At 45.4% G+C, this 27563-nt stretch overlaps 1 protein-coding gene across 4 annotated transcripts in view; it reads right to left on the reverse strand.

Annotated features, from left to right (window-relative positions):
• Positions 1-547: 547 nt before the first annotated feature.
• afap1l1a (actin filament associated protein 1-like 1a) overlaps positions 548-27563 on the reverse strand; it is a 220486-nt gene continuing 193470 nt past the window's right edge. For all 4 annotated transcript variants that reach the window (XM_038795505.1, XM_038795506.1, XM_038795507.1 and 1 more), the window contains 6 exons: positions 21273-21384; positions 13678-13842; positions 10806-10859; positions 9105-9295; positions 2807-2923; positions 548-809 (listed from right to left, as the gene is read on the reverse strand). In XM_038795505.1, the coding sequence (XP_038651433.1) occupies positions 783-809; positions 2807-2923; positions 9105-9295; positions 10806-10859; positions 13678-13842; positions 21273-21384 (666 nt within the window). In that variant the 3' untranslated portion in view covers positions 548-782. The remainder of the gene's footprint in view (positions 810-2806; positions 2924-9104; positions 9296-10805; positions 10860-13677; positions 13843-21272; positions 21385-27563) is intronic.

Here is a 27563-nt window from a genome sequence, read left to right on the forward strand (position 1 = left end):
GGGGCAGCTGAGGGAAAAGACGGCAACTGCGCATGCGCGGGTTGGCATTGTCCAACCTGCGCATGCGCGGCTGACGTCATCGGCCGCGTCAGCCGGCGTGACGCTTGATGTGCGGCCTTAACGACCGTGGCCACGCTCCTAGCCCCGCCCGGGGGGGGGGGGGGGGGGGGGGGGGAGAGAATCGGCCCCGGAAGTGGGCGTGAAGGCTGCCGTGGGCCACGGCCTGTCCCACGGCAGCCTTTGCGATTCTCCGCATTTGCGGAGAATCTCGCCCCATGGGTTTTGTGACATACTGGAGAAATGATATGGAACTTTAATTTAAAATAAAGTTCTTCACCTTCCAATATAATAACCAGGCAAATTAATTACCCCACACCCTATTGAAATCTTTTTTTTTAAATTTAGATTACCCAATTATTTTTTCCAATTAGGGGCAATTTAGTGTGGCCAATCCACCTACTCTGAACAGTTTTGGGTTGTGGGGGCGAAACCCACCCAGACACGGGGAGAATGTGCAAACTCCACACGGACAGTGACCCAGAGCCGGAATCGAACCTGGGACCTCAGCGCCGTGAGGCAGCTGTGCTAACCACTAGGCCACCGTGCTGCCCTACCCTATGACATTCTTAACATGTTCCTTCCATCTGGAGTATCTGCTTGAGCACGAATACATGGCATCATTTTCCACAGGGTGAAAACTGACAAGCTTTGATGAAGTTGAAATTCATTGCATTCATTCCAACTTAATAAATATCCCATTGCATCCACCTTCCTCATTCGTTTCATGTCCCTGTCTTTTTCTCCCATTCCTATAATTAAAAACAGAAAATGGATCTTTTGTTAGAGCTTTGTTTGCTAAATTGTAATGTGAAGAAGCCGCTCCATTTTTTTTGATTTGTCCTTACAGCTACGTGAAACTCATTGCTTCGGAAACTGACAGCAACTCCTGGAATCTGAACACATGCAGTTAAAAGCAAAAATACAGATGTTGCTGTCAACGATTTCCTGCTCCTCCACAGGGTGTACTGTTGAAAGTACCTGGAGCCAAAATCTTTAGAAATCACTTAACTGATGAAAACTTCATCGCAGATTCTATATTAGTACCATTAATTTTGTAATACAATAAATAGACATAAATGAATATATTTTACATTTTAGCTTTTCATGTGTGCATCCCAGTTTTTCTTTTGGTCTCCATAAAATTTATAAGAAATTAAGGATAAACAGTGCATTTTCCTTCCTGGTTTGTTTCCTGTGAAAATCCTTCACTGATTCTTGCTGGATGTCTGGAGATCGCCTTGTTCAGCGCCAGATTCAAATTCGCATTGGGAACACTGAAAGCCACACAACAGTGACTGCGGCGAATATGATTTGTTCACCGCTGACTACAAAGTCTGGTCGATTAAATTTGGTACTGAATCCTATAAATAGCTCCTCTACCTTTCCGCCCACGTGAGAAACATCACCAAATTACCAATACCTCTTGTACATCAACAACCAGGAATGATTAAAAGTGAATGTAATTGACTTTGCCCTACAATACCACCTGTCTACTATGGCTCTGGACAGGCACCATATCAATAAAACATCTCCTAGAATGCCATCTACTACCAAAGCTGTGTAACCTGGTTGGGGGTGGTGTTTGGTGTGTGTGTGTGTATATATATGGGGGTCGGGGGGAGTATAGGGTGCGGTGAGTGGGTGGGGGGGGTTTTGGGGGGTGTGTGTGTGTGGGTGTGTGTGTATGTATGTGTGTGGGGGTGGGTGTGTGTTTGGGGGTGGGTGTGGGGGTGGCAGTGGAGTTGTGTGGGAGATGTGGGTGGGGGATTTGGGGTGCGTAGGGGTGTGTGTAGGATGCATGTGCTGTGGTATGGGGCGGTGTGGGATGTTGTTGGGTGGTGTGGGATGGGGTGATGTGTTAGGTGTGGGGTGCGTGGTGTGTGTGGAGTGCGTGTGGAGTGCGTGTGGTGGGTGTGGGGGTGCATGTGGGAGGGTGGCGTGTGTCGTGCGCGGCGTACGGGCTGCGCGGGGCGCGGGGTGCGTGGCTTGGGATGCGTGGCAGGATGTTTCCAGGACAGTTGGGTTCACTGCTATAAATTACACCAGGTAGGCATCAGTATTAACTCTCAGAAATAAGATAGAAACACAAGTTATCTGGTAAAATCATCTCTGCATAAATTATTTTGCTTAAATACATACACAATAGTTAAACCCAAAATGCATTTACAAAACAGCAATCAGTGTTGCATATTCACAATATTTTACATCGCCTATCACCATAGATGGCAGCATATTAGGCGTTCAGTGCCAAAATACCTGTTTAAGGCTATACTCGCATTGGGAGATGGCCTCAATTTTCAGCTCAGTGATGCATGTTTTTGGTTATGCTCGCCTTAAAAAGTTGGCACATTAGATCAAGCAGATGATGTGGGCTGAGTTGCCAAGGACTTGTGGGAATTTAAGATGCACCCACACAGAGTGAACCGTGTGCGGTGACTGACAAATAGAAATGGCTCCTCCGGAGTTTCATATTAACCTTGACGGGTAAGTCGACCCCAATGTTTGGAAGGGTCTTCTGAAGGGTTACATGCTGCGATCTACAGTAGATCTGTCTGTAGACATGCTTTTCCAGGAAACCTTTCAAACCAATGGAAAAGCATCATATTGCAAAATGAAGCTGTCATCCGGCTGAATATCCGACTGTTAGCAGATGGTGCTACTTACAGTGGCAAATTGGAGCTGAACGTTATGTTAATATAACTCATTGCTTCCTACTAGGGACAGGATATCTGAACAAAACTGATACCTTAGCCTTCTGTAAGACGCGTCCTTTACTGGAGGATATCATGGTGGGCACTCTCCTTCTCATTTCTGAGGCACAGTTCACAGGAAGGAAATGATGTTCTGTGTAATTATTTTCAGCCTGTGGCAAAACAAGACAATATTTAATAACTGGACCCTCTTTCACACAAGCCTAGACATTTTTAACTATAGTCACACATTCAATATTTCTTCATTTAATTGAGGAGCTGTGAGATCAGACTAAAGTGCAGGTTCAATTGGCAGTTAAGAAGGCAAATGCAATGTTAGCATTCATATCAAGAGGGTTATACAAGACCAGGGATGTACTTCTGAGGCTGTATAAGGCTCTGGTCAGACCCCATTTGGAGTATTGTGAGCAGTTTTGGGCCCCGTGTCTAAGGAAGGATGTGCTGGCCTTGGCAAGGGTCCAGAGGAGGTTCACAAGAATGATCCCTGGAATGAAGAACTTGTCATATGAGGAACGTTTGAGGACTCTGGGTCTGTACTCGTTGGAGTTTAGAAGGATGAGAGGGGATCTTATTGAAACTTACAAGATACTGTGAGGCCTGGATAGAGTGGACGTGGAGAGGATGTTTCCACTTGTAGGAAAACTAGAACCAGAGGACACCATCTCAGACTAAAGGGACTATCCTTTAAAACAGAGATGAGAGGGCAGCTTGGCGGCGCAGTGGGTTAGCCCTGCAGCCTCACGGCGCTGAGGTCCCAGGTTCGATCCCGGCTCTGGGTTACTGTCCGTGTGGGGTTTGCACATTCTCCCCGTGTCTGCGTGGGTTTCATCACCACATTCCAAAGATGTGCAGGGTAGGTGGATTGGCCAGGCTAAATTGCCCCTTAATTGGAAAAAATGAATTGGGTACTCTAAATTTATTTTTAAAAACAGAGATGAGGAGGAATTTCTTCAGCCAGAGGGTGGTGAATCTGTCGAACTCTTTGCCACAGAAGGCTGTGGAAGCCAAATCACTGAGTGTCTTTAAGACAGAGATGGATAGGTTCATGATTAATAAGGGGATCAGGGGTTATGGGGAGAAGGCAGGAGAATAGGGATGAGAAAATATCAGCCATGATTGAATGGCGGAGCAGACGCGATGGGCCGAGTGGCCTAATTCTGCTCCTATGTCTTATGGTCTAAAGGGTATAACAATGCTATCAAATGTGAAAAAAAATCTCTTCATTATGGGCTGAATTTTACATGCCCCTGCTGGGCATGTTTTCAGTGAGGGGCATATAAAATAGGGTAGTGTTAACATCTTCCTGCCAACCCCTGAGCCCACCCCTATAACACGGTAGGTGGCAGGTGCTGGAATTGGCAGCCCGCTGGCATATTAAAATAAATAATCAAGGGTCACAACAAGTGAATTAACCCTGATACAATGCTGTCTACACCATAATACATGGGTAGACAGGTGGAGGTGGACAGAAGTGTAAAAGGCTTGGAAAGACATGGGTATTAGCTTCGGAGATTTCCCTTTGCGCAATAGGGGATAGACCCTCGAAGATAATATCCTCCCCTTTCTTCCTGCTCGACTTCCATTACCTCACACAAGTGGACAGTTGTGAGACCCGTCAATATGTCTGTGGGCCATACTGGAGACATAGCAGCTAAACTCAATGCTGCTCTTTCTCGATAATCAGACAAAGAGACTTTCCAAACCAAATCATTGCTTAGGCACTGGACTTGGGTATTTTTCCCCTTCCTTCATCCAGCTGCTTTAACCAACGTTGACTCTCCAGTTAAGCTCAGGCAACAATGTGCAAGTTTGAGATTACACCTGGGACCTCCTTCCATCATGTGGCTTGGTTACATACTGGACAGTGCATTCAGCAACAGAGCCATTAGGAAATATCGGATACAAGCCACCACCTTGGAATTTAAAGGGGTAATTTTCCATCTTCGTACTCCCGGCCAGAAGATTCACCTACTATGAGTAGCTTAGAGAAATTCAGGTGCACATGAATCTTTTCCCCAATCAACATCCACGAATGGACACTTTTCAAAATAAATCACTGAACTTACAGCTCATGGGTTTATGCAGATGTTTTTTCTCTTTAGCTCAGGGGTGTTGAAGTCAACACTGCACCTTACTGCAATCCTGATTGAGATTAGTTTACTGAGAAAAGAATCAGTACAGTGGTTTTATTCAGGGAGCCATTAGGGGAGCAAGATAATTTTGGGTCGATTGCATTCTGGAAAACAAAAACTCTCCTCAACGCAAACGTTTTAATACTTTGATGAAAAGTTTCCTGAAATTTTCTTCCATTTACATCAAAAAAGATCCTGTATTCATCTGGTGATTTGTTATATTTCTTGCAAATGACTCAAAAGCACTTAACATACAATTAATCACCAATAAAAATGAAATTACTTGTTATAAAGAACAAAGAATAATACAGCACAGGATTAGGCCCTTCGGCCCTCCAAGCCTGTACCGGTCATGATACCAACCTTTGCTAAAACCCTCAGCACTTTCTTGTACCGTATTCCTCTATACCTATCCTATCCTTGACTTTGACAAAGAGTCATCGGACTCGAAACGTTAGCTCTTTTCTCTCCCTACAGATGCTGCCAGACTTGCTGAGATTTTCCAGCATTTTCCCTTTCGTTGTAATGGATCGAGCCTGGGGTGAGGTAGCAGATGCAGTGAATGATGGCTGCCTCACCAAGAAGACTGGCATGCAATGCAGGAAGATGATCAATGACCTCCTTCCTTGACTCCTGCTCCCAAGCCCATTTAAAAAAAATGATATTTTATTCCAAATGTAAATAGTAACAACACCACATTCCAACAAAACAGAGTTAACAGATTGTACATGAGTTCACTCACCGCATTGCCTCACACCAGAGTCCCCATCCTATCTCCCTCCTCAACTCCCCCTCTCTCTGAACCCTTTCCACCTGCGCCTTACCATGCTCACCCACCACCCGTATATGCCCCGATCTTATCCTCCCCCACGTCACCTGGGAGCAGAAATTTCTCCAGCAGTGTGTACTCTGGTGGTTGGGGGAACATCTGTAGCAACTTACGAGCAAAGTCACGCACCTGCAAGTACCTAAACCTACTCCCCCTCGGTAACTCAAACCTCTGCCACAGCTCACCCAACCCTGAGAAGCTCCTCCCCCGCCCCCCGAGAACACATCCCTATTCCAGGGAACAGCTGCTCCCAAGACAGATGTCGCACCTCTGGAAAAGGTTATCCCATCAATGGTGCAGATGCAGGTTCAGAAGCAAAATTTACAGGATGGGGTGTCAGCAACATCGCAGTGCCTCGAAGTACAACTGGAGGAGTCAAATTAACGGCCACTGGGAGCAGGTGTCCTCCTCCTACCCCTCGCGGTGCCAAGTCCATCACCATCTGGCACCATCTTCACATCTCTCCTTGGTGAGGCGGAGTCAATGGTGGCACACATGGTCCAGCAGCTCCTTGAAGGACGAACACCGGCTTGGCCTGATGTGGTGCCGCCTTCATACTTCCTCCTTGGCCTGCTGGATGGTTGGCACTTGAGCCTCACCAGCTGGACTGTGCCGTTCTGGGGCAAGCTCCTGTCATGCCGGATCTTCGCCTGTCCTGGGGTTTACTCTGGGTGTCCTCTTTGGGTGAACCTTGTGCCTTCCTGCCAGAATGGTGGCAGCTGCTTGCGTGGTCGAGGCATTCATACTATGCAGGCATGCAGCTCTATGCTAAGAGACTGGCGTGCGGGTACATATTACTGATGGGGGTCACTGAGGGATGTGTGCTTTTGTTGGGAGTTTGGCCGCAGTGTAATTTAGAGCCTGGGCTTAACACAGAGGTTGTGACAGGGAGCTGGTCAGGTTTACTGTACAGGTCCAGGATCAATACACCCATACCATGTGATACCAATGGGGCAAGGTGGACATGCAGGGCCTGGAGAAATTGGCTTATTTTCTGGGGGGATTAGCTGATAGTTTCACTAGTAAAGCTGTTACTCTGAGAGGGGCTGTGTGCCAGGTAGGGTTCCAGTGTTTACCGGTGCATGTGTCCTTTGTGAGGGATTAGCTCTGTTAATCCTCTGCTTCCCCTGCTGTGGAATTGTGCATCCAAGGAATGCAGTGAGGGGACTGGACACCTGGTAGAACATAGATAGAACATAGAACAGTACAGCACAGAACAGGCCCTTCGGCCCTCAATGTTGTGCCGAACAATGATCACCCTACTTAAACCCACGTAACCCGTATACCCGTAACCCAACAATCCCCCCATTAACCTTACACTACGGGCAATTTAGCATGGCCAATCCACCTAACCCGCACATCTTTGGACTGTGGGAGGAAACTGGAGCACCCGGAGGAAACCCACGCACACACGGGGAGGACGTGCAGACTCCACACAGACAGTGACCCAGCCGGGAATCGAACCTGGGACCCTGGAGCTGTGAAGCATTGATGCTAACCACCATGCTACCGTGAGACCGTAGTCGTGAGATTGGGCATGGCCATGCCCATTCCCTTGATTAGACTGCTGTTCAGAATCACAGAAAAATACAGTGCCCAAAAGGCTCTTCGGCCCATCGAGTCTGCACCCCCCTGTGAAAGGCACCGGATCTGCCAATCCTAATCCCATTTGCCAGCACTTGGCCCATAGCCTCGAATGTTAAGACGTGCCAAGTGCTCATCCAGGTACGTTTTAAAGAGTGTGAGGCAGTGCGTTCCAGACCGTCACCACCCTCTGGGGAAAAAAAGTATTCCCTCAAATCCCCCCTGAACCTCCCGCCCCACTCCTTGAACTTGTGTCCCCTCGCATCCGCCCTTCAACTAAGGGAAGCAGCTGTTCTCTTTCCACCCTGTCCATGCTCCTCATAATCTTGCCCACCTTGATCAGGTCGCCCCTTTCAGTCTTCTCTGCTCCAGCGAAAACAACATAAGCCTATCAAACCTCTCTTCATAACTGAAATGTTCCATCTCGGGCAACATGAGGGTTTCCAGATGGGCAGGGTAGATGGATATCTACATGACCAGGAGACCTCAGAGCATTTCAAAGAGATGGGCAGCAATCAACAGTTTAAACAGTCAGGAGCCCATAAGTAACACCTAAGGAGTGAGCTGCTAATCTTTTACAGCAGCAATGGGAGGTTGAGCCATGGCCTTGATTCAAAGGGGGACACCGCAAGTCCACACCTGGTGAGAACGGCTGAAAAATTCCAGCCATAATGTATAGGCGTTAAATATAGACTTTGTGCTCAAAGGTAGCATAGTTGCACAGTGGTTAGCACTACTGTCGCACAGTTCCAGGGAACCAGGTTCAATTCCGACCTCGGGTGGAGTTTGCACTTTCTCTCTGTGTCTGCGAGGGTTTCCTCCGGGTGTTCTGGTTTCCTCCTACAGTCCAAAGATGTGCAGGTTAGGTAGATTGGCCATGCTAAATTACCCCGTAGTGTCAAATAATTTAACTGGGCTTACTGGGTTCCGGGGATAGGGTGGGGATAGTGTGGGAAGCTCTTTTGGAGGGTCGAGTGCAGACTCAATGGCCGAATGGCATTCTCCTGGACTGTAGTGATTAAAAAAAAAAAAATGCTGGCGTGGACTTTCAACTGACAAAATTTTAAACTCAAAAGAGAAAACGTTCCATCAACTGAACAAATGCAGGAGTATGGGAGCAGGAGTACGCCATTCGGCCCTGCTCCACCATTCAACTAGATCACGGCTGATTATCTATCTCAATGCCATCTTCTCGCACTATCCCCCTATCCCTTGATGTCGTTGGTATCTAAAAATCTAATGCCATCTACTTTGAGCATACTCAATGACTGAGTCTCTGGGGTGAAGAATTCCAAAGATTCACCACCCTCCGTCTTCTGTGGCTGCGTCCCTTGGATTTAAGTACCTGGATGAGTACTTGGCACGCCATGACATTCAAGGCTATGGGCCAAGTGCTGGTAAATGAAAATAGGTAGGTAGGTCAGGTGTTATTCACGTGTCGTTACGGACTAGATGGGCTGGAAGGCCTCTTCTGCACTGTGTATTTCTGTGATTTACCCTGTTGAGCCTTGTAAGAATGATAGCACAGGGCTAAATCGCTGGCTTTGAAAGCAGACCAAGGCAGGCCAGCAGCACGGTTCAATTCCTGTAACAGCCTCCCCAAACAGGTGCCGGAATGTGGCGACTAGGGGCTTTTCACAGTAACTTCATTTGAAGCCTACTGGTGACAATAAGTGATTTTCATTTCATTTCATAACTAAATTAAAAATGTAATAATGAGAAGATGTTAAAGGTAGTTTTCACAATTTAGTTCCATTTCTTTTCCAAAAATAAAATTCTTCCAAGTACCTGCAGACCAGAAGAGTCTGACCTTGAGTCGATGGATAAACTAATTTCTGCTCCCCTTGCAATGGCTTTCTTCAGATTCTCCTTTACTTGTGTTAATTTCAGTTCCAACTCCACCCGTTCAGTCTCTTTATCTTTACATTTTTCTTCGAGCACTCTTATTTTCTCTTCCAGAGCAATTTGAGACTTTTTACCTGTGGAAAAATGTACATTATGTACATTAAACCAATCACCATGTGCATGGTGCATGTTTCTTGTTGACATTTAAAACGCAACCTCCCTTGGATTACCAAAGAATATGCAGGATTATATTGCTATGGTGTAGCTTAATCTGAAATGTTTTGAATTGGACCAATGATAACTTACTTGGAAAAACCTAAATATGACTTGGTTTGGACCAATTAAGATTGGGTATACCTCACCCTTGATATTGTACTGGTCCAAGGTTCATGTATTGCTTTTTTGCTTGATAATTTCTTATTCTGATAGTGTTGACACTTTGTTGCAGTATAGTTGCAAGGTTGTCAGTCACCCCTCACTGCTATCTTACCCAACAGTTTAATAATCTTTATTAGTGTCACAAGTAGGCTTACATAAATGCTGCAATGAAGTTACTGTGAAAATCCCCCAGTCGCCACAGTCCGGCTCCTGCTCGGGTACATTGAGGGAGAATTCAGATTATCCAATTCACCTAACAAGCACGTCTGTCAGGACTTGTGGGAGGAAACCGGAACACCCGGAGAAAACCCACACAGACACGGGGGAGAACATGCAGACTCCGCACAGACAGTGACCCAAGCCGGGAATCGAACCCGGGTCCCTGGCACTGTGAAGCAACAGTGCTAACCATTATGCTATCGTGTCACCCACACTGTTCATGAGTGAGCGTGGCACTGACTCTTGGCAGATTAGTCAATGGCATAGTCCATCATGCTGAATCGGATCATGACCAAAACGTATCTCTCCAACATGTTAGTTCATTTTTAATTAACGTGGTTACAATTTTGTTCCACCTAGCACGCAGAGGAAATATCCTCTCCCCAGATGTTCAAATGCAGACTTTTCTCAGTCGCTATCTGGGATTTGGCTGGATGATCAAGTTGCTGATCAGATTAGTTCAGTGGTATATTAACAAACCAGAGTTTGTTGTTTATTGTTTTTTGTGGCCATGTAGCAATGTTTTGAAGCAGATGTGCCCATTTTTTGACAATCTCTATACCATGTTGGTCAGTAGATTTCTTGCCAATCATTACTCCTCTTTCATACGCCTCCCATTCCCTTAAACATATGAAGGTATTAAACTCATCCCTCCCGCGCTTCTCCCCTGGAATCCTGCCTCAACCGGTGATGGCATGTTCACGGGTTCTGCCTCTGTCATTTTTCAGCAGGTTACTAGGAAGTAAGCAACAGTGACAGGACAATGACTCTCCACTCCATTGTGCAGAGGTGCAAAACAAGCTCTTCACAATGATGGCGACTAAGAGCTTGGTGAAATAGGGAGAACGAGCATTTGTCCCCCCACTTCATAGTGATGTATATTGATATCCCAATGGACTATATAACTGTGTTGCCTCACCATTTATTTGCATCATATGATTGCTCTTTTCTGCTTATATGTACTGAAATTCACAATAAATAAGTATGCAATTTTATGATTTTTTTCAGATAAAAATTACTTTCTTCCTTATAATGTAATTGTCTTACCTTTTTTTCTTTTTTCCAGTGATGTTGCAGCCGATAGCACTGCACCTTCATCAGCTAAAGCACACAATATAATATTTCGTAGTTAGGAAACTTGCCTTCAAATTGACACAGGACACAGGGAATAATGAGGAAGTGGGTGCTGAGCGCACTAGCACAACAACAATGCAAAATAACAACTCCACAGGACAAAGTGGCACGGTTCAGGATATCTAGAGTGATGATTTTACATTGTGTGATACATTGTGTCATTCATAACAGTGTTATTTGCAAGCGTGTTCAACGTGATAATTTCTAGCTTGTCATACACATTACAACAGACCCACAGTATGGATGTTAGACATCCTTGACTTTTTTTCCATCTCTCGAGCCCATATTATCCCTTTAAATGCCAAGAGCTTTCAGTCACTGCAACTGTAATGATTCCACAATTGGTTTATCGTCAATATTGTCACAGTAATTAAATCAGTGAATTGAGAGATTATAATTGGAAAGGACAATCCAGAGTAATTAGGTATACAGCTGACGTATCGAAAGCACTTCCATAGATGGTCAGTTAAATTCATAATATTTAGAACCCGTAATTTATGAAACATAACAATTTTTTTCATATAAATCCATTTCTGAATTTAGTCAAATGATTCAGTCAGTTTATGGAGCCTTCAGAAGTCTGATGTGTTTCAAGCACTGGATTAATCATGCCAACCTGAATTAATTAAGGGTTCAAGATATGAAAAATTATTTCCCCCATCTTTGAATTATTAAGATAACCGAAGCAAGAACAGGAAATAATTTGTGTGAAATTGTCTTTGAGCTTGCAACAATGAGATGTAATAGATTTTCCTCAAATTAGTAACAAAACATTTATTCGTGACTTGGTGGCATGCTGCAAGGGCATTTTATGGGGTTCAAATTCCCAGTTAACATGGCACTTTACAAAGAAGAGGAGTTCTGCCAATGCCCTAACATTCCTACTTCATGAAATGTCAGGAACATATTAATTGAGAAGAAAAAACTTGTACTCAAGTGTTTTTCACATGCTCAGGACATCACATACCACTTGTTTTAGTCAATGAATTATTTTTGATGTTACTGTTTGTTGTCTTTGTGTGAAAACACAGCAACGAAGTTCTACACACAAAAGACTTAAAAAAATGGCAATTAAATAACAACTAATTAAACTATTTTAGTTGGCTAAAGGATAAATATTGACCAGGACAGGATAATTTATGCCTTTCTAAATTGACAAATGGTAGGCTTACTTTCACCTAAAATAAAGCATTTAGAAATGTGGCAAATGTGCTCTTATCAGCCACTAGATGGCAATAGAAGCTGTAGAAAAATAAGTAAAACAGATCCTGGTCCTGACTTGCCCTTGTGCATTTAAGTTTTTGAATTTTGCTCAACGAGTTGCTGAAAGTAAGAGCCGATAGCATCGCAGTGAGGAATACAGGACACTTAGGACTAAGTGAACATGGCCAGCAATAGTGCATCTCCTTGACTCATCAGATTGAAGGACCGTGTAATTACTATACTAAGGGATTTCCAGGCAGTTCCCGCAGGTCCCTTCGCCAGTAATCCCTGCCGTGGGTGCGAACAATGGGAAACTCCGTTGACAGCGTTAGGACCAGAAGATCGCGCTGCCAGCCAAGGCAGGCTACCTGTGCAAAAGAGGCTGGGGGAGGGGGGGGGTTCAGAAAATCTTGGATTAAGAATCGAGTAGGAAGCGTAAATCAGAGCGGGTGAATTTGATAGCCTGGAATTTACATTTGTAATGATGGTCAAACTGTTGGTTCCCCTCGTTACCTGCATAAAACTGACAACAACTTCTGGAAAATTGAGGAGCAAATTACGCGCGCATGCCTTAAACATCCTCATCAAGGATACCCATTTACCCCACACATGTGCATTTCTAATGCCAGAAGTAGGAACCCTGCCTAACTTTCCCAATTACAAATGAGGGGACATTGGGATTGATCGTGATGCCCATGGTTCCAAACAGCCTGATATCACTTAACTGAGTGCATACCGGGAGAACTGAGCCTGGATGCCACCTGGCATCTCCTGTCACTGTCATCGGGTCATAGATGTTTACAGCATGGAAACAGGCCCTTCGGCCCAGCTTGTCCATGCCATCCAGTTTCTATCACTAAGCTAGTCCCACTTGCCTGCATTTGGCCCATATCCTTCTATACCCGCCCTGCCCATGTAACTGTCTAAAGGGAAATTTTTTTACCTGCCTCTACCAGCCCATTCCAGATGCTCACCACCCTCTATATGAAGAAATTTCCCCTCTGGATTCTTTTGTATCTCTCCCCTCTCACCTTAAACCTATGCCCTCTAGTTCTTGAGTCCTCTACCTTTGGGAAAATATGTTGACGATCTACCTTATCTATGCCCCTCATTATTTCATAGATCTCTATAAGATCACCCCTGAGCCTCCTATGCTCCAGGGAAAAAAGTCCCAGCCTATCCAGCCTCTCCTTATTGCTCTGCTACTATCCTCGTAAGTGTTTGAGTTATTGGGAACTTATATTTTTCCATTCTTTCGTATCAGTGTGTCACCTTCATGGGAAGAAATTGAAAACGACTACAAAATAAAATTGCATTGGATGCAAACCCAAATTATTTTTTTCCCCACAATGGCAAGTGGACTCGAGGTTAGCTTCCAAACCTTTGGTTCATTGTAGCAAAAGGGAGAGTAAAAATACAGACAGAGGCTTTCCTCTACTCAAAGTCTATCTTTGGATATTTACCCAGTAATGCAGCTAATAGTTGATTGATTCCAGCATCAGCCTACCAATAGGTGTGTTACAAACACATTACCGAGCTTTCAAAGTTCCGTGTATTTCAAGGAGCAAGGTGAAGGCTGTACCTGTGCATAGTTTCAGAGTTTCGCGGAACTCTTTCTTCTCCTTGCGGAGCTGTATCAATTCCTTGCGAATGGAATTCTTCTGATTCTCAAGGGCCTCCTTTTCAGTAAGCCATCTCTTTGCATCTTCTTCCGCTCGAGTCTTCCCATATTTTGACTGATTTGCATCTGAAACATACAGATGGCACAAGCTACAGGTGGTGAGCTTAAAAATTTGTTTTCCATAAATAGATTCTCATTTGGAAGTGTAATTTGTGAAGACATAATGCTCATGCTTGGGTTCCAGTCTCTGCCATGACTGAACTACAAGTTCCAGTGGGGAAGGGATGTGTGTGTCGTCACAAAAATCTTTTCAAAAGATAAGAGTATTTTTTAAATTCCCAAAATGTGTATAAAGCATGTAATAAAAAGTATGTTTCTTGACTCTCTGCAAGTAGATAAATTAACATGTATAAATTAACAGTTATATTAGTAAATCAATCTATTCATTTAGTAGGGAGAGAATTCCATCGTCATTAACTTTTAATCTGAGGTAAATAAGTATAAGCAAAGGTCAGCAGTTAATACAATTACCTAGAATTTTAAAAAAATCCCTCCTCCAAGCGATTCCCACAAGTCATTTGCTTTCACAAGTGATTTTCCTTTGCTTTATTTGTGCTTGGTAGCCCTACTGCATGCAGTCAGTAAGTTAGTTATCTCAGGGGGAAAAATGTTCATCCTCAATCTCTTCTAAAAAAACAAATATAAATTATTTTAGCTGGTCCAAATGGCAATTTTCATGGGGTTCAAGGAGATATGATACATAGATGCATCGGCATCACCACTGACAGCAAGGTGTAGCTGCACTGTGACACGTTTACATAGTTAATTCCCATTACAAACGTGGACATGGAAACGTACCTTGGAAAAATCTGATAAATGTCAAGTTAATAATTCTTCTTTTGGTAAGGAGTAGTTTGTATGCTTGAAACATTTAAGCAGGCAGATGAAACTGTAATTTTAGTTAGTCAGGTATTGAAAATAGTCTATTTGAAATGATATTAAACCATGGAAAATACACATTTTTGCCTGGAGTTTTGCCAACTCATGCCGACAGGGGAGCCGTTTAATAACGTCGGGTGGGACCCGATTCTGGGACTACCGATCCATTCCCATTTCTGGCAATTTTCGTTGGAATGGGAGAAACAAGCGGGGCTGCAATGTAGTATTTACTCCATTGCGGGGGTGGGCAGTTCAAAGACACCGACCCCATGCCAGGCAGTCAGGCTCCTTCAACCTAATCAAGGTTGATGTCCTCTCCGGAATCATAAACCACGGGGTGTCCCCAGTCCCAAGTGGCGAACCAACAAATACATTCATCTGGTCCTGGAATGGTTTCATTAACAGGCTTTGAGATATTAAGAAAATGTTCTTTCAGTTTCACTAGTTGAATGCGGTATTGTAAGTTAGATTTGTTTTCACAGCAGTGATTGATTATAGGGCTTTGATCTTCAAAAGTAAGCGGACACATTGATCACCATTTTGTAAAAGTTGAGATGGATTAGAGTACTTTTCCCTGTGGGAAAAATCCAATTATGCATTTAAAACTGAATAACACTGCTTTGGACCTCTCGTGTAATCAATTGAAGTGATTTAAGTTGGAAAAAAATCCTTCAGCAGCTTTGACGTTGAGGGAGCAAAAATGTTTGGAGGGAAACAGTAATACCTAAACATTAAAATCAACTTCAGCAAGTGTCAACTCTGCTATACAACAACTTATAAGATCATACAAAATAGAAACACAAATGGGCCATTCAGCCCATCTACTGCTCTCCCATTCAGTAAGATCATTGCTGATATGCATGTGGCCTCAGCTCTGCTTTTGTGCCTGCCCTTTACTCCCCATAACTCTTCACTTCCTTGTGGATCAAAAATCTAACTCAGCCTTCAATATATTTAAATCACCCACTCCTCCACTGCTCTCTGGGGAAAAGAATATCCAAGACCAATGACATTCTGACAGATAAAATTCCTCCTCATCTCAGTCTTTCAAGGGAGACCATTTATTTTCAAACTGTGCTCCCTGTTCTAGATTTCTCCATGAGGGAAACATTCTCTTCTCATTCCTCTAAACTCCAATGAGTGTAGGCCCAACACACTCAACTCTTCCTTTTAAAACAATCCATGATCCCAGGAATCCGCCTTGTGAACTTTTTCTGGACTGCTTCCAGTGCAGGTATAGTCCCCCTGAAGTAAGGAGACCACAACTGTACACCCTACTCCAGGTACAGTCTCAACAATATCCTGGACAGCTGCAGCAAGACTTTGCTACTTTTATACTCCATACCTCCCCGAAATAAAGGTCAACATTCCATTTTACTTTCGAACAACCTGCATTCTATTTTTTGTGATTCATGCACAAGGACACCCGGCTTCCTTAGTGCCACAGCATTCTATAGTCAATTTTCATTTCAAAAACATTCTGCTTTTCTGTTCTTTGTATTTATGTAGTACCTTTAAAATAATGAAACATCCCAAGGCACTCCATAGGAGCATTAAAAATAAAGTTTGATACTGAGCTACTTAAGGAGATATTAGTTCAGATGACCAAATGCTTGGTCAAAGACTTGGGTTTTAAGGAGTGTCCTAAAGGAGGAAAGTGAGGTACAGAGATAAAGAGGTGTGTGGAAGTTAATCCAGAGCTTGCAGCCTAGTCACCTGAAGCTATTACCACCAAGGGTGGAGCGTTTAACATAGGCGATGCACAAGAGGCCAGAGTTAGTGGAGCAGATATCTTGGAGGGTTGTTGGGCTGGAAGAGATTAATCCAAGGGAAGGGCGAGGCCTTGGAGGAGTTTGAAAACAAAGGTGAGAATTTCAAAATCTCTCAGGCCTGAAATTTTGCTCCTGACTCAGGAAAACGGAGTCAGAAACATTCCCAACACTGCAAAAATTGTGTCTGGGGAAGGTTCCCTGGATGATCTGATTTTGGTTCCGGGGTGTGGATGATACAAGAGTCACCCCCGCAAACAGTGTGGAGGGCACCACTGGGGCAGTCGGGTATGGAGGTGAGCTGTTTTAAAGGCCTGCCTTGGTGCTCCGGGACTTTAGCTGTAAAAAAACAAAACAAAAATAATCCTCTAGTTCTCACCCCATTTGTCACACACTCCTTGTGCCCCAACCATGCAAACTCGTGCCACTTGAAGCCCCCACAGCACCTCACACCCTCCATACCAACATATTGGTTTGCTTCGGTTTGGTTTATTGTCACGTGTACCGAGGTACAGTGAGAAGTATTTTTCTGCGAGAAGCTCAACAGATCATTAAGTACATGAAAATAAAAGAAAATAAAAAGAAAATACATAATAGGGCAACACAAGGTACTCAATGGCAATACATAGACACCAGTATTGGGTGAAGCATACATGAGTGTAGTGTTAATCAGGTCAGTCCATAAGAGGGTCGTTTAGGAGTCTGGTGACAGTGGGGAAGAAGCTGTTTTTGAGTCTGTTCATGCGTGTTTTCAGACTTTTGTATCTCCTGCCCGATGGAAGAAGTTGGAAGAGTGAGTAAGCCAGGTGGGAGGGGTCTTTGATTATGCTGCCCGCTTGGGAGGTGTAGATGGAGTCAATGGATGGGAGGCAGGTTCATGTGATGGGCTGGGCTGTGCTCATCACTCTCTGAAGTTTCTTATGGTCTTGGGTCGAGCAGTTGCCATACCAGGCTGCGATGCAGCCAAATAGGATGCTTTCTGTGGTGCATCTGTAAAAGTTGGTAAGAGTTAATGTGGACATGCCAATTTTCCTTAGATTCCTGAGGAAGTATAGGCGCTGTTGTGCTTTCTTGATGGTAGCGTCGACGTGGCTGGACCAGGACAGATATTTGGTGATGTGTACCCCCAGGAATTTGAAGCTGCTAACCATCTCCACCTCGGCCCCATTGATGCTGACAGGGGTGTGTACAGTACTTTGCTTCCTGAAGTCAATTCTTTAGTTTTTCTGGCATTGAGGGATAGATTGTTGGCGCTGCACTACTCCACTAGGTTGTCTATCTCCCTCTGACATTCTCTATTCTGACATATGCCCCTCTACCGTTAGTGCCAACCCATGCTAACACAGGCCCTCACCCACCACCCTTTACCCTTACACCCTCCATCCCAATTCACCCAGGATCAAGCATGGTAGATCTCAGGACCCCATCCTGAGATGAAAGAAGATGAAGTTCTTATCGTCTAGAGCGAACTTTATTTTTTATGAATCTCTCATTCATAAACGCCCCATTCAGTACAGTTACATTACTTCAATTACACAAGGTGGAATTTTTTGTCCCATCGGTCAAAAATGTGGTGAGCTGTTGAAATGTCCATCGACTTCAGTGTGAGCAGAAACTCAACTGGTGGGAGGGGCTTTAAAATTCCACCCATACTTCCTTATAAAAATAAACATTTTGTTCAAGTGCTTAATCCCCTTGTAAAAACAAGCATTTGTATTCATTATTCATAGTCCCACATCAAAGAGTTTGTCACCACTTGTAGCTGTCAATCAAACTGAACTGACAGGCACATCACTGTGATAACAATAAGTTGTGAAATCAATCATGCACCACCAATCCTATAAATGATAACCCCTCTGGATTATGTCTACCGATGGAGTGAAACAGCAAACACTGTTTTCTTAATGCAGCATGGTTTTTAAAAATTAATTTAAATGCCTTGACAGCTTTACAGTTCCAATAGACTTTACAGTTCCCTTGAGAGTTCAACACTTGCCTTGTCAGCTTTACAGTTACAATGGGATTTACAGTTCCCTTGACAGCTCAACACTTGCCTTGACAGCTTGCAGTTCCAATGCATTTAACCACATTTTACATCCATTCATGTCTACGTCTAAAATATCCCAAAGGACGCCTGACCTCTCTTAAAGGTGCCCCTGGACCTATCAAAAAGGGTGTACTACCTATCCACAGAGTCTTCTGGAAAGTCTAAAGGTCGCAAATCGAGTTTTGAACATTCCAGTGTCGAGAATTGGATCGGTTTGAAGCAGGCTGCACTTTTACATGGGCAGCTGCCAGTACGGACCACAGATATGCAAACCACAACCGTCCCCCATTTTCCCTCCCCTGGTGAAAATGGTGGGTGCCAGGTTTGGGCTATTGTATGAGGCTATTTCACTCAAAAAGCCTTTTACAAATTGTGATGCACTGTGCGCACAGTAGGATTTGTTCAAATGCCAGACGAGCTGTTGCCTGGACTGATACAGGATCTCAAACAATGACTCAAACAGCATTTAAAAAAATAATTGCTTTTTGGTGGAATTTTCCACACAACCCGCCGCTTGTTTTGAAGTGGCAGTGTCCCAGTCATGGGGGCAGTGGACCTTCTGGTCCCACCATGTCAACAGGGTTGGATGCACCCCTCACCCCGGGGACGTTCCGGCCATTGTCTCTGAACATTCAGTCTTGTTCCAACTCCCTGAGGAAGTAATGTCCTGTATGATTCCATACTATACTCAACAGCTTAGAATCAAAAATTTAGTATTGCCTATGTTCTTTACCTATTTAGGTTTTGATAACTATTCATGAGGTTCATGGAAGGAAAATACTCTTTTGAAGAAGGTGTTAATTAACAAACTACTGTGGGACTTTTGTGCCCATTTGTCGCTGTCAAGGGGGTGAATGAGTCCCTGTCCCTGTAAAGGAAGGACTGCACTATAAAGCTGGCCTTGAATTTCTGAGCAAGGTGCATCGTATTTAGTGAAGCCTTACCGCTACAGAAAGCAAGCTTACCAGCTGTGTGACCTGATACCAATGGGATAATAATGCTAACAGAGGTCCTGATGTGATCTGGGTTTAATCTTAGCCCCTTGCAACCACGTGACAAAGGCAGTGTGGTCAAAAGAAATGCATGTTTCTGAGCTGTCATCTGTCCAGGACATGTGTGAGCTGGGATGCAGTGTTATAGTAAACTCTGAATTGTCATAGTGACAGTGGGATTGAGAGAGAAGTGCAAACGCTATCGTGGACGCAGCATTTCATGTTTAGACAAGTAGTGTGGGATTTTGAAACTCACTGTGGATACCTCACCTCCTACACTCCTACATTTGTTGCAACAGAAAATACCGACCTACTCACTGATAATATATAATTCTTTTTAAATGAGCTGGCTGCATGTATTTTGATGCAACTTTTAAATACAAAATCTGAATATATTATATCCATATCTCTTGGACAGTATATTCAGCAGAAACAATTTAAATCGAAACACACGGGTAATCTCCTTGGCTCTCCCCAAGTCAGTTTTAGTTACAGAGCCTGATGGAGCTGTCACTTTCTGATACTCTCACTGGGGAAGGGGAAGCTTGTGAGGAAAGTGCACTTGCGATATGTCTAGTTAATCAAAATCAAAAAGAGCTCTGATGGCTTAGCAGGAATTCTACAACTCTTAAAATAACCCAAGTTAGTGATGAAACAATTGTTATTTTGAGTGGGCAAAATACTGATGTTGCGGGCCGACCTAACAGCTCAGTATCATTCCAGGTATCACACTTGTTGATTCAGAGTTAGCACCCATTCAAATCTGAACAGAGTATTTGCACAGATGAAAATGAAATGAAATGAAAATCGCTTATTGTCACAAGTTGGCTTCAAATGAAGTTACTGTGAAAAGCTCCTGGTCGCCACCTTCCGGTGCTTGTTCGGGGAGGCTGGTGCGGGAATTGAACCATGCTGCTGGCCTGCCTTGGTCTGCTTTAAAAGCCAGCTTTTTAGCCCTGTGCTAAACCAGCCCCCATCGAGTCTGCACCGACCCTTGGAAAGAGCACCCCACTTAAGCCTACACCCCATCCCATACCCGTAACCCAGCAACCCCTCCCAATCCTTTTGGAAACTAAGGGCAACTTAGCATGGTCAATCCACCTAACGGGCACATCTGTAGGAGGAAACCAGAGCTCCCGGAGGAAACCCACGCAGACACGGGGTGAACATGTATACTACCCATGCAGACACGGGGGAGAACGTGCAGACTCCACACAGTGGGGGGGGTGGTGGTCACCTACGCATCAGCCATCGCGGAGGCTGACACAGTCAACGCGTAGGAAAAGAGTGCCCCACGGCACCGGCCCGCCCGCGGATCGGTGGGCCCCGATCACGGGCCAGGCCACCGTGGGGGCACCCCCCGGGGCCATATTGCCCCCCCCCCTCCCAGGACCCCGGACCCCGGCCGGGGGTCGGAGAATCCCGCCCTATATCTTTGTCACTGCAAAAACATCACTGCAACTTGTGTGATGGCAGAGCTTTAAAATAAAAACTTAAAAAAATATCAGGCAAGCAGCAGGGGGTCTTTAAATGAGTCATGTGACTTTATCAAAAGCTCCTCCTCAGAGTATTTTGGAAAACCAAACAAGTTAAAATCAGTGACAGTTCTCTGATAAGTGAATGAAGTAGCAGCTGAATCTTATGTTGAACTCGGGAGTCTTCCATTTAGCAAGTAGCCCCCCCCCCCCCCATCAACATGGCAGTCCCTGTTTCACCATTTTAGCTCACCGTACCTTGTTACTTCCCCCAAATACATTATGGAACACGAGTCTGGAAAGGAATAAATTGTGATTAAAACAGTGTGCTTACTTGAGCCATGCCGTTTAACTTTAGTTTGAACATTAATTTTCTGTGAGGCATCAGCTGACATTGAGGCTTGGCGTTTTACTTGTGAGGTGACAGGTCGTTTCTGCTCTTCAACCTGAAGAAGACAAAAACAAAACTGTGAGCCAAAGGCCTGTTAAAGCTGCGGCTAGCAAGTACACTCCCCAATGTGGGCAGATCAATAAAGTTTGATGTTTGGTTTGTGCTGAAGCATTGCTGAGGTCACTAAGGTTGGACCAAGTGGGGTCCAAATACATCAGCCATTGAAACGGTGGTGATCCATGCAGCACTTGGACAACGCGCACCAGAACGGAGAGATACAAGGATCAATGAAGCCCTATCCTCCAGCCTCATCCTCTTAACTGTGGCAAGATACAGTCAACAAACGCATGCCCAGCACACATTGCCAGTCCGGACCTCTCAAAATTTATTTAGCTCAGGTGCCAGCCAAGGCATTTCAGGGAAAAGGAAGCCAATGGACAGAACGGGAAGGAGACAGGCAAGAACGGCAGAAATTGGTGCTAAAGTGAAGGTAGGAGGAGAATGAAAAAGCAACTTGTTTTGGCGTCACTGCGCTCTCCAACTCACAAATTTCAGGAATAGGTCCAGAAATGGGGGTCTCATTTAAATATTAAAACACCGGACCATGAGTCATCGTTTTCGAAAGAAAAGGAGGAGGATGAGGCTGCGGTACTGTTCTGATGCAGTTGTTCAAATGCTGCCGTATGTAAGGCATTGAAACAGTGACAGCATTTCAGTCTTTCATTGGTTGTGAAGTGTTTTGATACGTACACAGCTCATAAAAGACGATACACAAATGCAAGTCTTTTGTTCTTTCTGATGGAAACTGCCAGTGTGGAGAAGGTACGTAAATAGCCATTCGTTGTATTTAACAATTTGCAAAATACTTCCCACCTGTGTCAGCCCTTATTCAGAATATCAACACACACTAATAGCTATGTAACTTTGAAGGTATATGTAAATATGATGGTTTTCTGTCCCAGGAACATTGTCACTGTATTTAGAGTGAGCAGCGGAGATACAGTCTTGCCGGTGGGATTTCCTCTTTCTAGGATATAGGACCATTGAGAAGAACGTTACTTTTTTTTGGATGAGGGATTAAAGACGTGTACAGATTACAGAGATGGAGGTGCTGGAAGTCTTAAAGCGCATCAAGGTAGACAAATCCCCGGGACCTGATGCAATGTATCCCAGGACGTTGTGGGAGGCCAGGGAGGAAATTGCAGGCTCCCTAGTAAAGATATCTGAATCGTCGATAGCCGCAGGTGAGGTGCCTGAAGATTGGAGGATAGCAAATGTTACGCCTTTGTTTAAGAAGGACCGCAGGGAAAAGCCTGGGAACTACAGACCGTAAGCCTAGAGTCTGTGGTGGATACGTTGTTCGAAGGCATTCTGAGATACAGGGGGCGCAATTCTCCCCCCCCAACGCCGGGTGGGAGAAGCGCGGGGGCGCCGGGAGAGTCCCGCCAAGCCGCCCCGGCACCCGCAAGCGATTCACCCACCCCCCACAAAACGGCGCGCCGAGATTTACGGTAGGCCGCTCGGAGAATCTACGCTCGCCGTTTGTAACGGCCGAGCGGCGATTCTCTGGCCCAGATGGGCCAAGCGGCCTGCTCAATACGACGGGTTCACGTTGGCGCCAACCACACCTGGTCGCTGCCGGTGTGAACAGCGCGCGAACGCTGCGGGGGCAGCCTGTGGGGGCAGGGGCGGAGGGAGGATCGGGCACCGGGGGGGGGGGTGCTCAGAAGGGGTCTGGCCCGCAATTGGTGCCCACCGATCGGCGGGCCGGCGTCTTTGAAGGATGCACTCCTTTCCTCCGCCGCCCCGCAAGATCACTCCTCCATTTCTTGCGGGGCGCCCGCGGGGAGGACGGCAACCGCGCATGCGCGGTTGGCGCTGGCCAACCTGCACATGCGCGGGTGACATCATTTACACGGCGCCGGCTGCGTAATTTACACGGCGCCCAAGGCCCGGCGCGCGTAAATGACGCGGCGCTGCTCCTACCTCCCCGGGGGCGGGAGAATAGGGGGCGAGGAGCGGCGTCCGACGCCGGAGTGAAATACTCCGGTTTTTACTCTGGGGTTGGCACTTAGTCTCCCCGTTGGGAGAATCCCGCCCAGGATCTACAGGTATTTAGAGAGGCAAGGACTGATTACGGACAGTCAGCATGGCTTTGTGAGTGGAAAATCATGTCTCACGAATTTGATTGAGTTTTTTGAAGGAGTAACCAAGAAGATAGATGAGGGTAGTGTAGTCGATGTCATCTACATGGACTTTAGCAAGGCGTTTGACAAGGTACTGCATGGTAGGTTGTTGCATTAGGTTAAATCTCATGGGATCCAGGATGAGGTAGCCAATTGGATCCAAAATTGGCTTGACAACAGAAGACAAAGGGTGCTGTAGAGGGCTGTTTTTCAAACTGGAGGCTTGTAACCAGCGGTGTGCCTCAGGGATCAGTGCTGGTTCCACTGTTATTTGTTTTTTATATTAATAATTTGGATGAGAATTTAGGAGGCATGGTTAGTAAGTTTACAGATGACACCAAGATTGGGGGCATAGTGGACAATGAAAAAGGTTATCTAGGATTGCAACGGGATCATGAACAATTAGGCCAGTGGGCCGATGAATGGCAGATGGGAGTTTAATTTGGATAAGTGTGAGGTGATGCACTTTAGTCGATCAAAATCTGGGCAGGACCTACTCAGTTCATAGTATGGAGTTATAGAACAAAGGGATCTAGGAGTACAGGTTCATAATTCCTTGAAAGTGGCGTCACAGGTGGACAGGGTGGTGAAGAAGGCATTCAGCATGCTAAGTTTCATTGGTCAGAACATTGAATACAGGAGTTGGGATGTCTTGCTGAAGTTGTACAAGACATTAGTAAGGCCACACTTGGAATGCTGTGTACAGTTCTGATCACTATTATAAAAAGAATATTATTAAACTAGAAAGAGTGCAGAAAATATTTACTAGGAAACTACTGGGACTTAATCTATTGAGTTATTGGAGAGGCTGGGACTTTTTTCCCTGGAGCGTGGGAGGCGTAGAGGTGATCTTATAGAGGTGTATAAAATAATGAGGGTCATAGATATTGTAGATCGTCAACATCATTTCCCAAAGGTAGGGGAGTCTACAACTAGAGGGCATAGGTTCAAGCTAAGAGGGGAGAGATACAAAGAGGTCCAGAGGGGCAATATTTTCACACAGAGGGTGGTGAGTGTCTGGAACGAGCTGCCAGAGCCAGCAGTAGGGGCGGGTACAATTTTGTCTTTTAAAAAGCATTCAGACAGTTATATGGGAAGGCTGGGTATAGAGGGTTTTGGGCCAAATGCGGGCAATTGGGACTATCCTTGCAGTAAAAACTGAGCAATAGTGCGTCCGATTTGGACGCCGGCCCGACGATTGGTGGGCACCGATCGCGGGCCTGTCCCCTCCCGAGCACAGTCGTAGTGCTCTTTCCTTTCTAGGCCACCTTACAGGCCCCAAACGGGCTTCTCACTCCCGTTTCACGATGTGCAGCGACCAGGTGCGTTTGCCGCTCGGCCCATCAGGGTCGGAGAATCGCCGGTCGCCGTGAGAAACGGCGAGCGGCGATTCTTCTGAGCCGGGGGGGGGGGGGGCGAGATTCGCGAATTTTGTCAGGGGGCCCTCCCGCGATTCTCCCATGCCACGTGGGGAGCGGAAAATCGCGCCCCAGGCCTTTTGGATATTACAGCAGTGGGAAATCATTGAATTCACCTATGGTCTTGGGCACTTGCCTGTTGATCTCACCAGTGTTCAGCAATGACATCCTTGAGGCTGGTTTAGCTCAGAGGGCTAGACAACTGATTTGTGATGCAGAGCAAGGCCAACAGCGTGGGTTCAATTCCCTGAGGTGATTTATGAAGGCCCTGCCTTCTCAACTTTGCCCCTTGCCTCAGATGTGGTGATCCTCAGGCTAAACAACCACCAGTCAGCTCTCCCCCTCACAGGGGAAAGCAGCCTATGGTCATCTGGGGCTATGGTGACTTTACCTTACCTTTAATCTGCCATTAGAAGGCAAAGCAGTGTTAAACATAGAACATAGAACAGTACAGCACAGAACAGGCCCTTCAGCCCTCGATGTTGTGCCGAGAATTTTCTGAAACGAAGATCAAGCTATCCACTCCCTGTCATTCTGGTGTGCTCCATGTGCCTATCCAATAACCGCTTGAAAGTTCCTAAATTGTCTGACTCCACTATCACAGCAGGCAGTCCATTCCACACCCTAACCACTCTCTGAGTAAAGAACCTACCTTGGACATCCCTCCTATATCTCTCACCCTGAACCTTATAGTTATGCCCCCTTGTAACAGCTACATCCACCCGAGGAAAGCCGCTGAATGTCCACTCTATCTATCCCCCTCATCATCTTATGAAAACTCTATTAAGTCGCACTGGTTAGATGCGACAGGGTTCAGGATCACATTTGCATCTGGAGGGACAGACTTTAAAAACAGCCGTTTTTTCTGTAACACAGCATAAATTCCCACCATATAGTCCCTCCTGCCTGTGAAATATTCCCTCGAGACTAAAGTGGGAAAAGTCTTTGTTCCTGTGAAAGTATATGGGAGAGACTTCTCAGATCAGAGGCGGTGCTTTGATGGTCATAAATTAAATGAGGCTCACAGGAAACTAGAGGTCCACAGAGGTCAAACAGGCTGTTTTTTTATGCCACACCTGTCAATACCTTCCATGATCATGGTTTAAAATATGCTGCGGAAGCAGAGCTGTGAAAGAATGCTACACGTTTTGTAGAAGAATTGTAGTGAAACATAAACATATAAATAAAGAACTGTAAATGCTACAAATCTGAAATTAGAAAAACAGAGATTGTGGAGAAGATGCTCACAGTTCATCAGCATCCGAGAAGGGCAGAGATAGGTTAGCATTTCATGTATAGGGCCTTTACCCTACATTAGGGTAGGGTTTAAATACTAACTAATTTTCCTTTCTTCAGTTACGAGCACTAGGGTCGATTTTACCCACTTCCTACATCCCCACTCACTGGCCTGGGAAAACAGTGCATCGGAGATAATACAATCCTTTGCATTGACTCACTGGGCCCAAAGCATCACCGGTCCCTTCCTGGGACACCATGGAGCAAAAAGCTGGATAAGACCAGAAAATGTCATGGGGGCGGTAATGCACGATTAACCTGTGTCCGTTTGTCGCAATGCGGCCAGCAAAGTCCTTCAGCTGGGGATGGACAGGGGCAAGTTTGTGAAAAGCTAGTACTATTTAAAGCTAGCTTGCATCTCTTAAAAGGGAAATGCATTGTGGTTATAGCAGATGTTGGATGCATCTGTGGAATAGTATCTAATCTACAAGGAGAGCGAGTGTGGTGTAACAGGGCAGAGGGTGTGTGCGAAGCTTCTCTGATCCAGCACTGGAGGTCTTCGTGCAGGAGGGAAAATGTTCGCCACTCACAGGGGATCAAGAAGCCAGACACTGAAAAGGCAGTGGGAGCAGAAAGCCATTGCTGTCAATTTTGGCAGCTTAGTCGAGGACCTGAAAGATTACTGATCTCACACAAGTGACCATCCTTGCAAATAAATCATTCAGCTCACATACTGCTCGGGGTGGCACGGTGGCACAGTGGTTAGGGCCTGGGTTCGATCCTGGCCCCGGGACACTGTCCGTGTTGAGTCTACACATTCTCTCCATGTCTGCATGGGTTTCGCCTCACCCAAAGATGCGCAGAGTAGGTGAATTTGCCATGCTAAATTGCCCCTTAATTGGAATTTGACCTGCCATGGGAGATTCGGCAGACCAGCCAAAGGTCCATTGGCTTTTGGCAGGAACAGGCAACAGGCAGAGCTGGAAAACGCCACCCACACTTCACTCACCTTTCAACATTCTGGAGCATCACAACTCATACTTCACATTCGTAGCTTCACTTCATCCTCACAGTATTGCTCGGAGACTGACATCTATTTCTCACAGCTTGCACTCACTGCCAAATATTCAACAGAGACCGGAACATCACCCAAACACACTGCACCGGATTCACTGACATACTCCCCTCTCTCTTGGAGGACAGGTGGTCCATAATTGCAGGGTATGACACCATAAGGCCTTGGTTGGATAAGGCCTCCTGCTGGGAGCCCTTCACCTCCTCCTGTTCGCTTTGCAAGCTGCTTATCCCTCTCTTTTCAGACTCTGCTCATTCTTTTGTTCATGTTACTGGCCAAGGTGAAAGGTAACTGCAGCATCAATAACTGGGAGTTAATG

Source organism: Scyliorhinus canicula, chromosome 4 (assembly GCF_902713615.1).
Source record: "Scyliorhinus canicula chromosome 4, sScyCan1.1, whole genome shotgun sequence".
In the NCBI taxonomy this organism is placed as follows: Eukaryota; Metazoa; Chordata; class Chondrichthyes; order Carcharhiniformes; family Scyliorhinidae; genus Scyliorhinus; species Scyliorhinus canicula.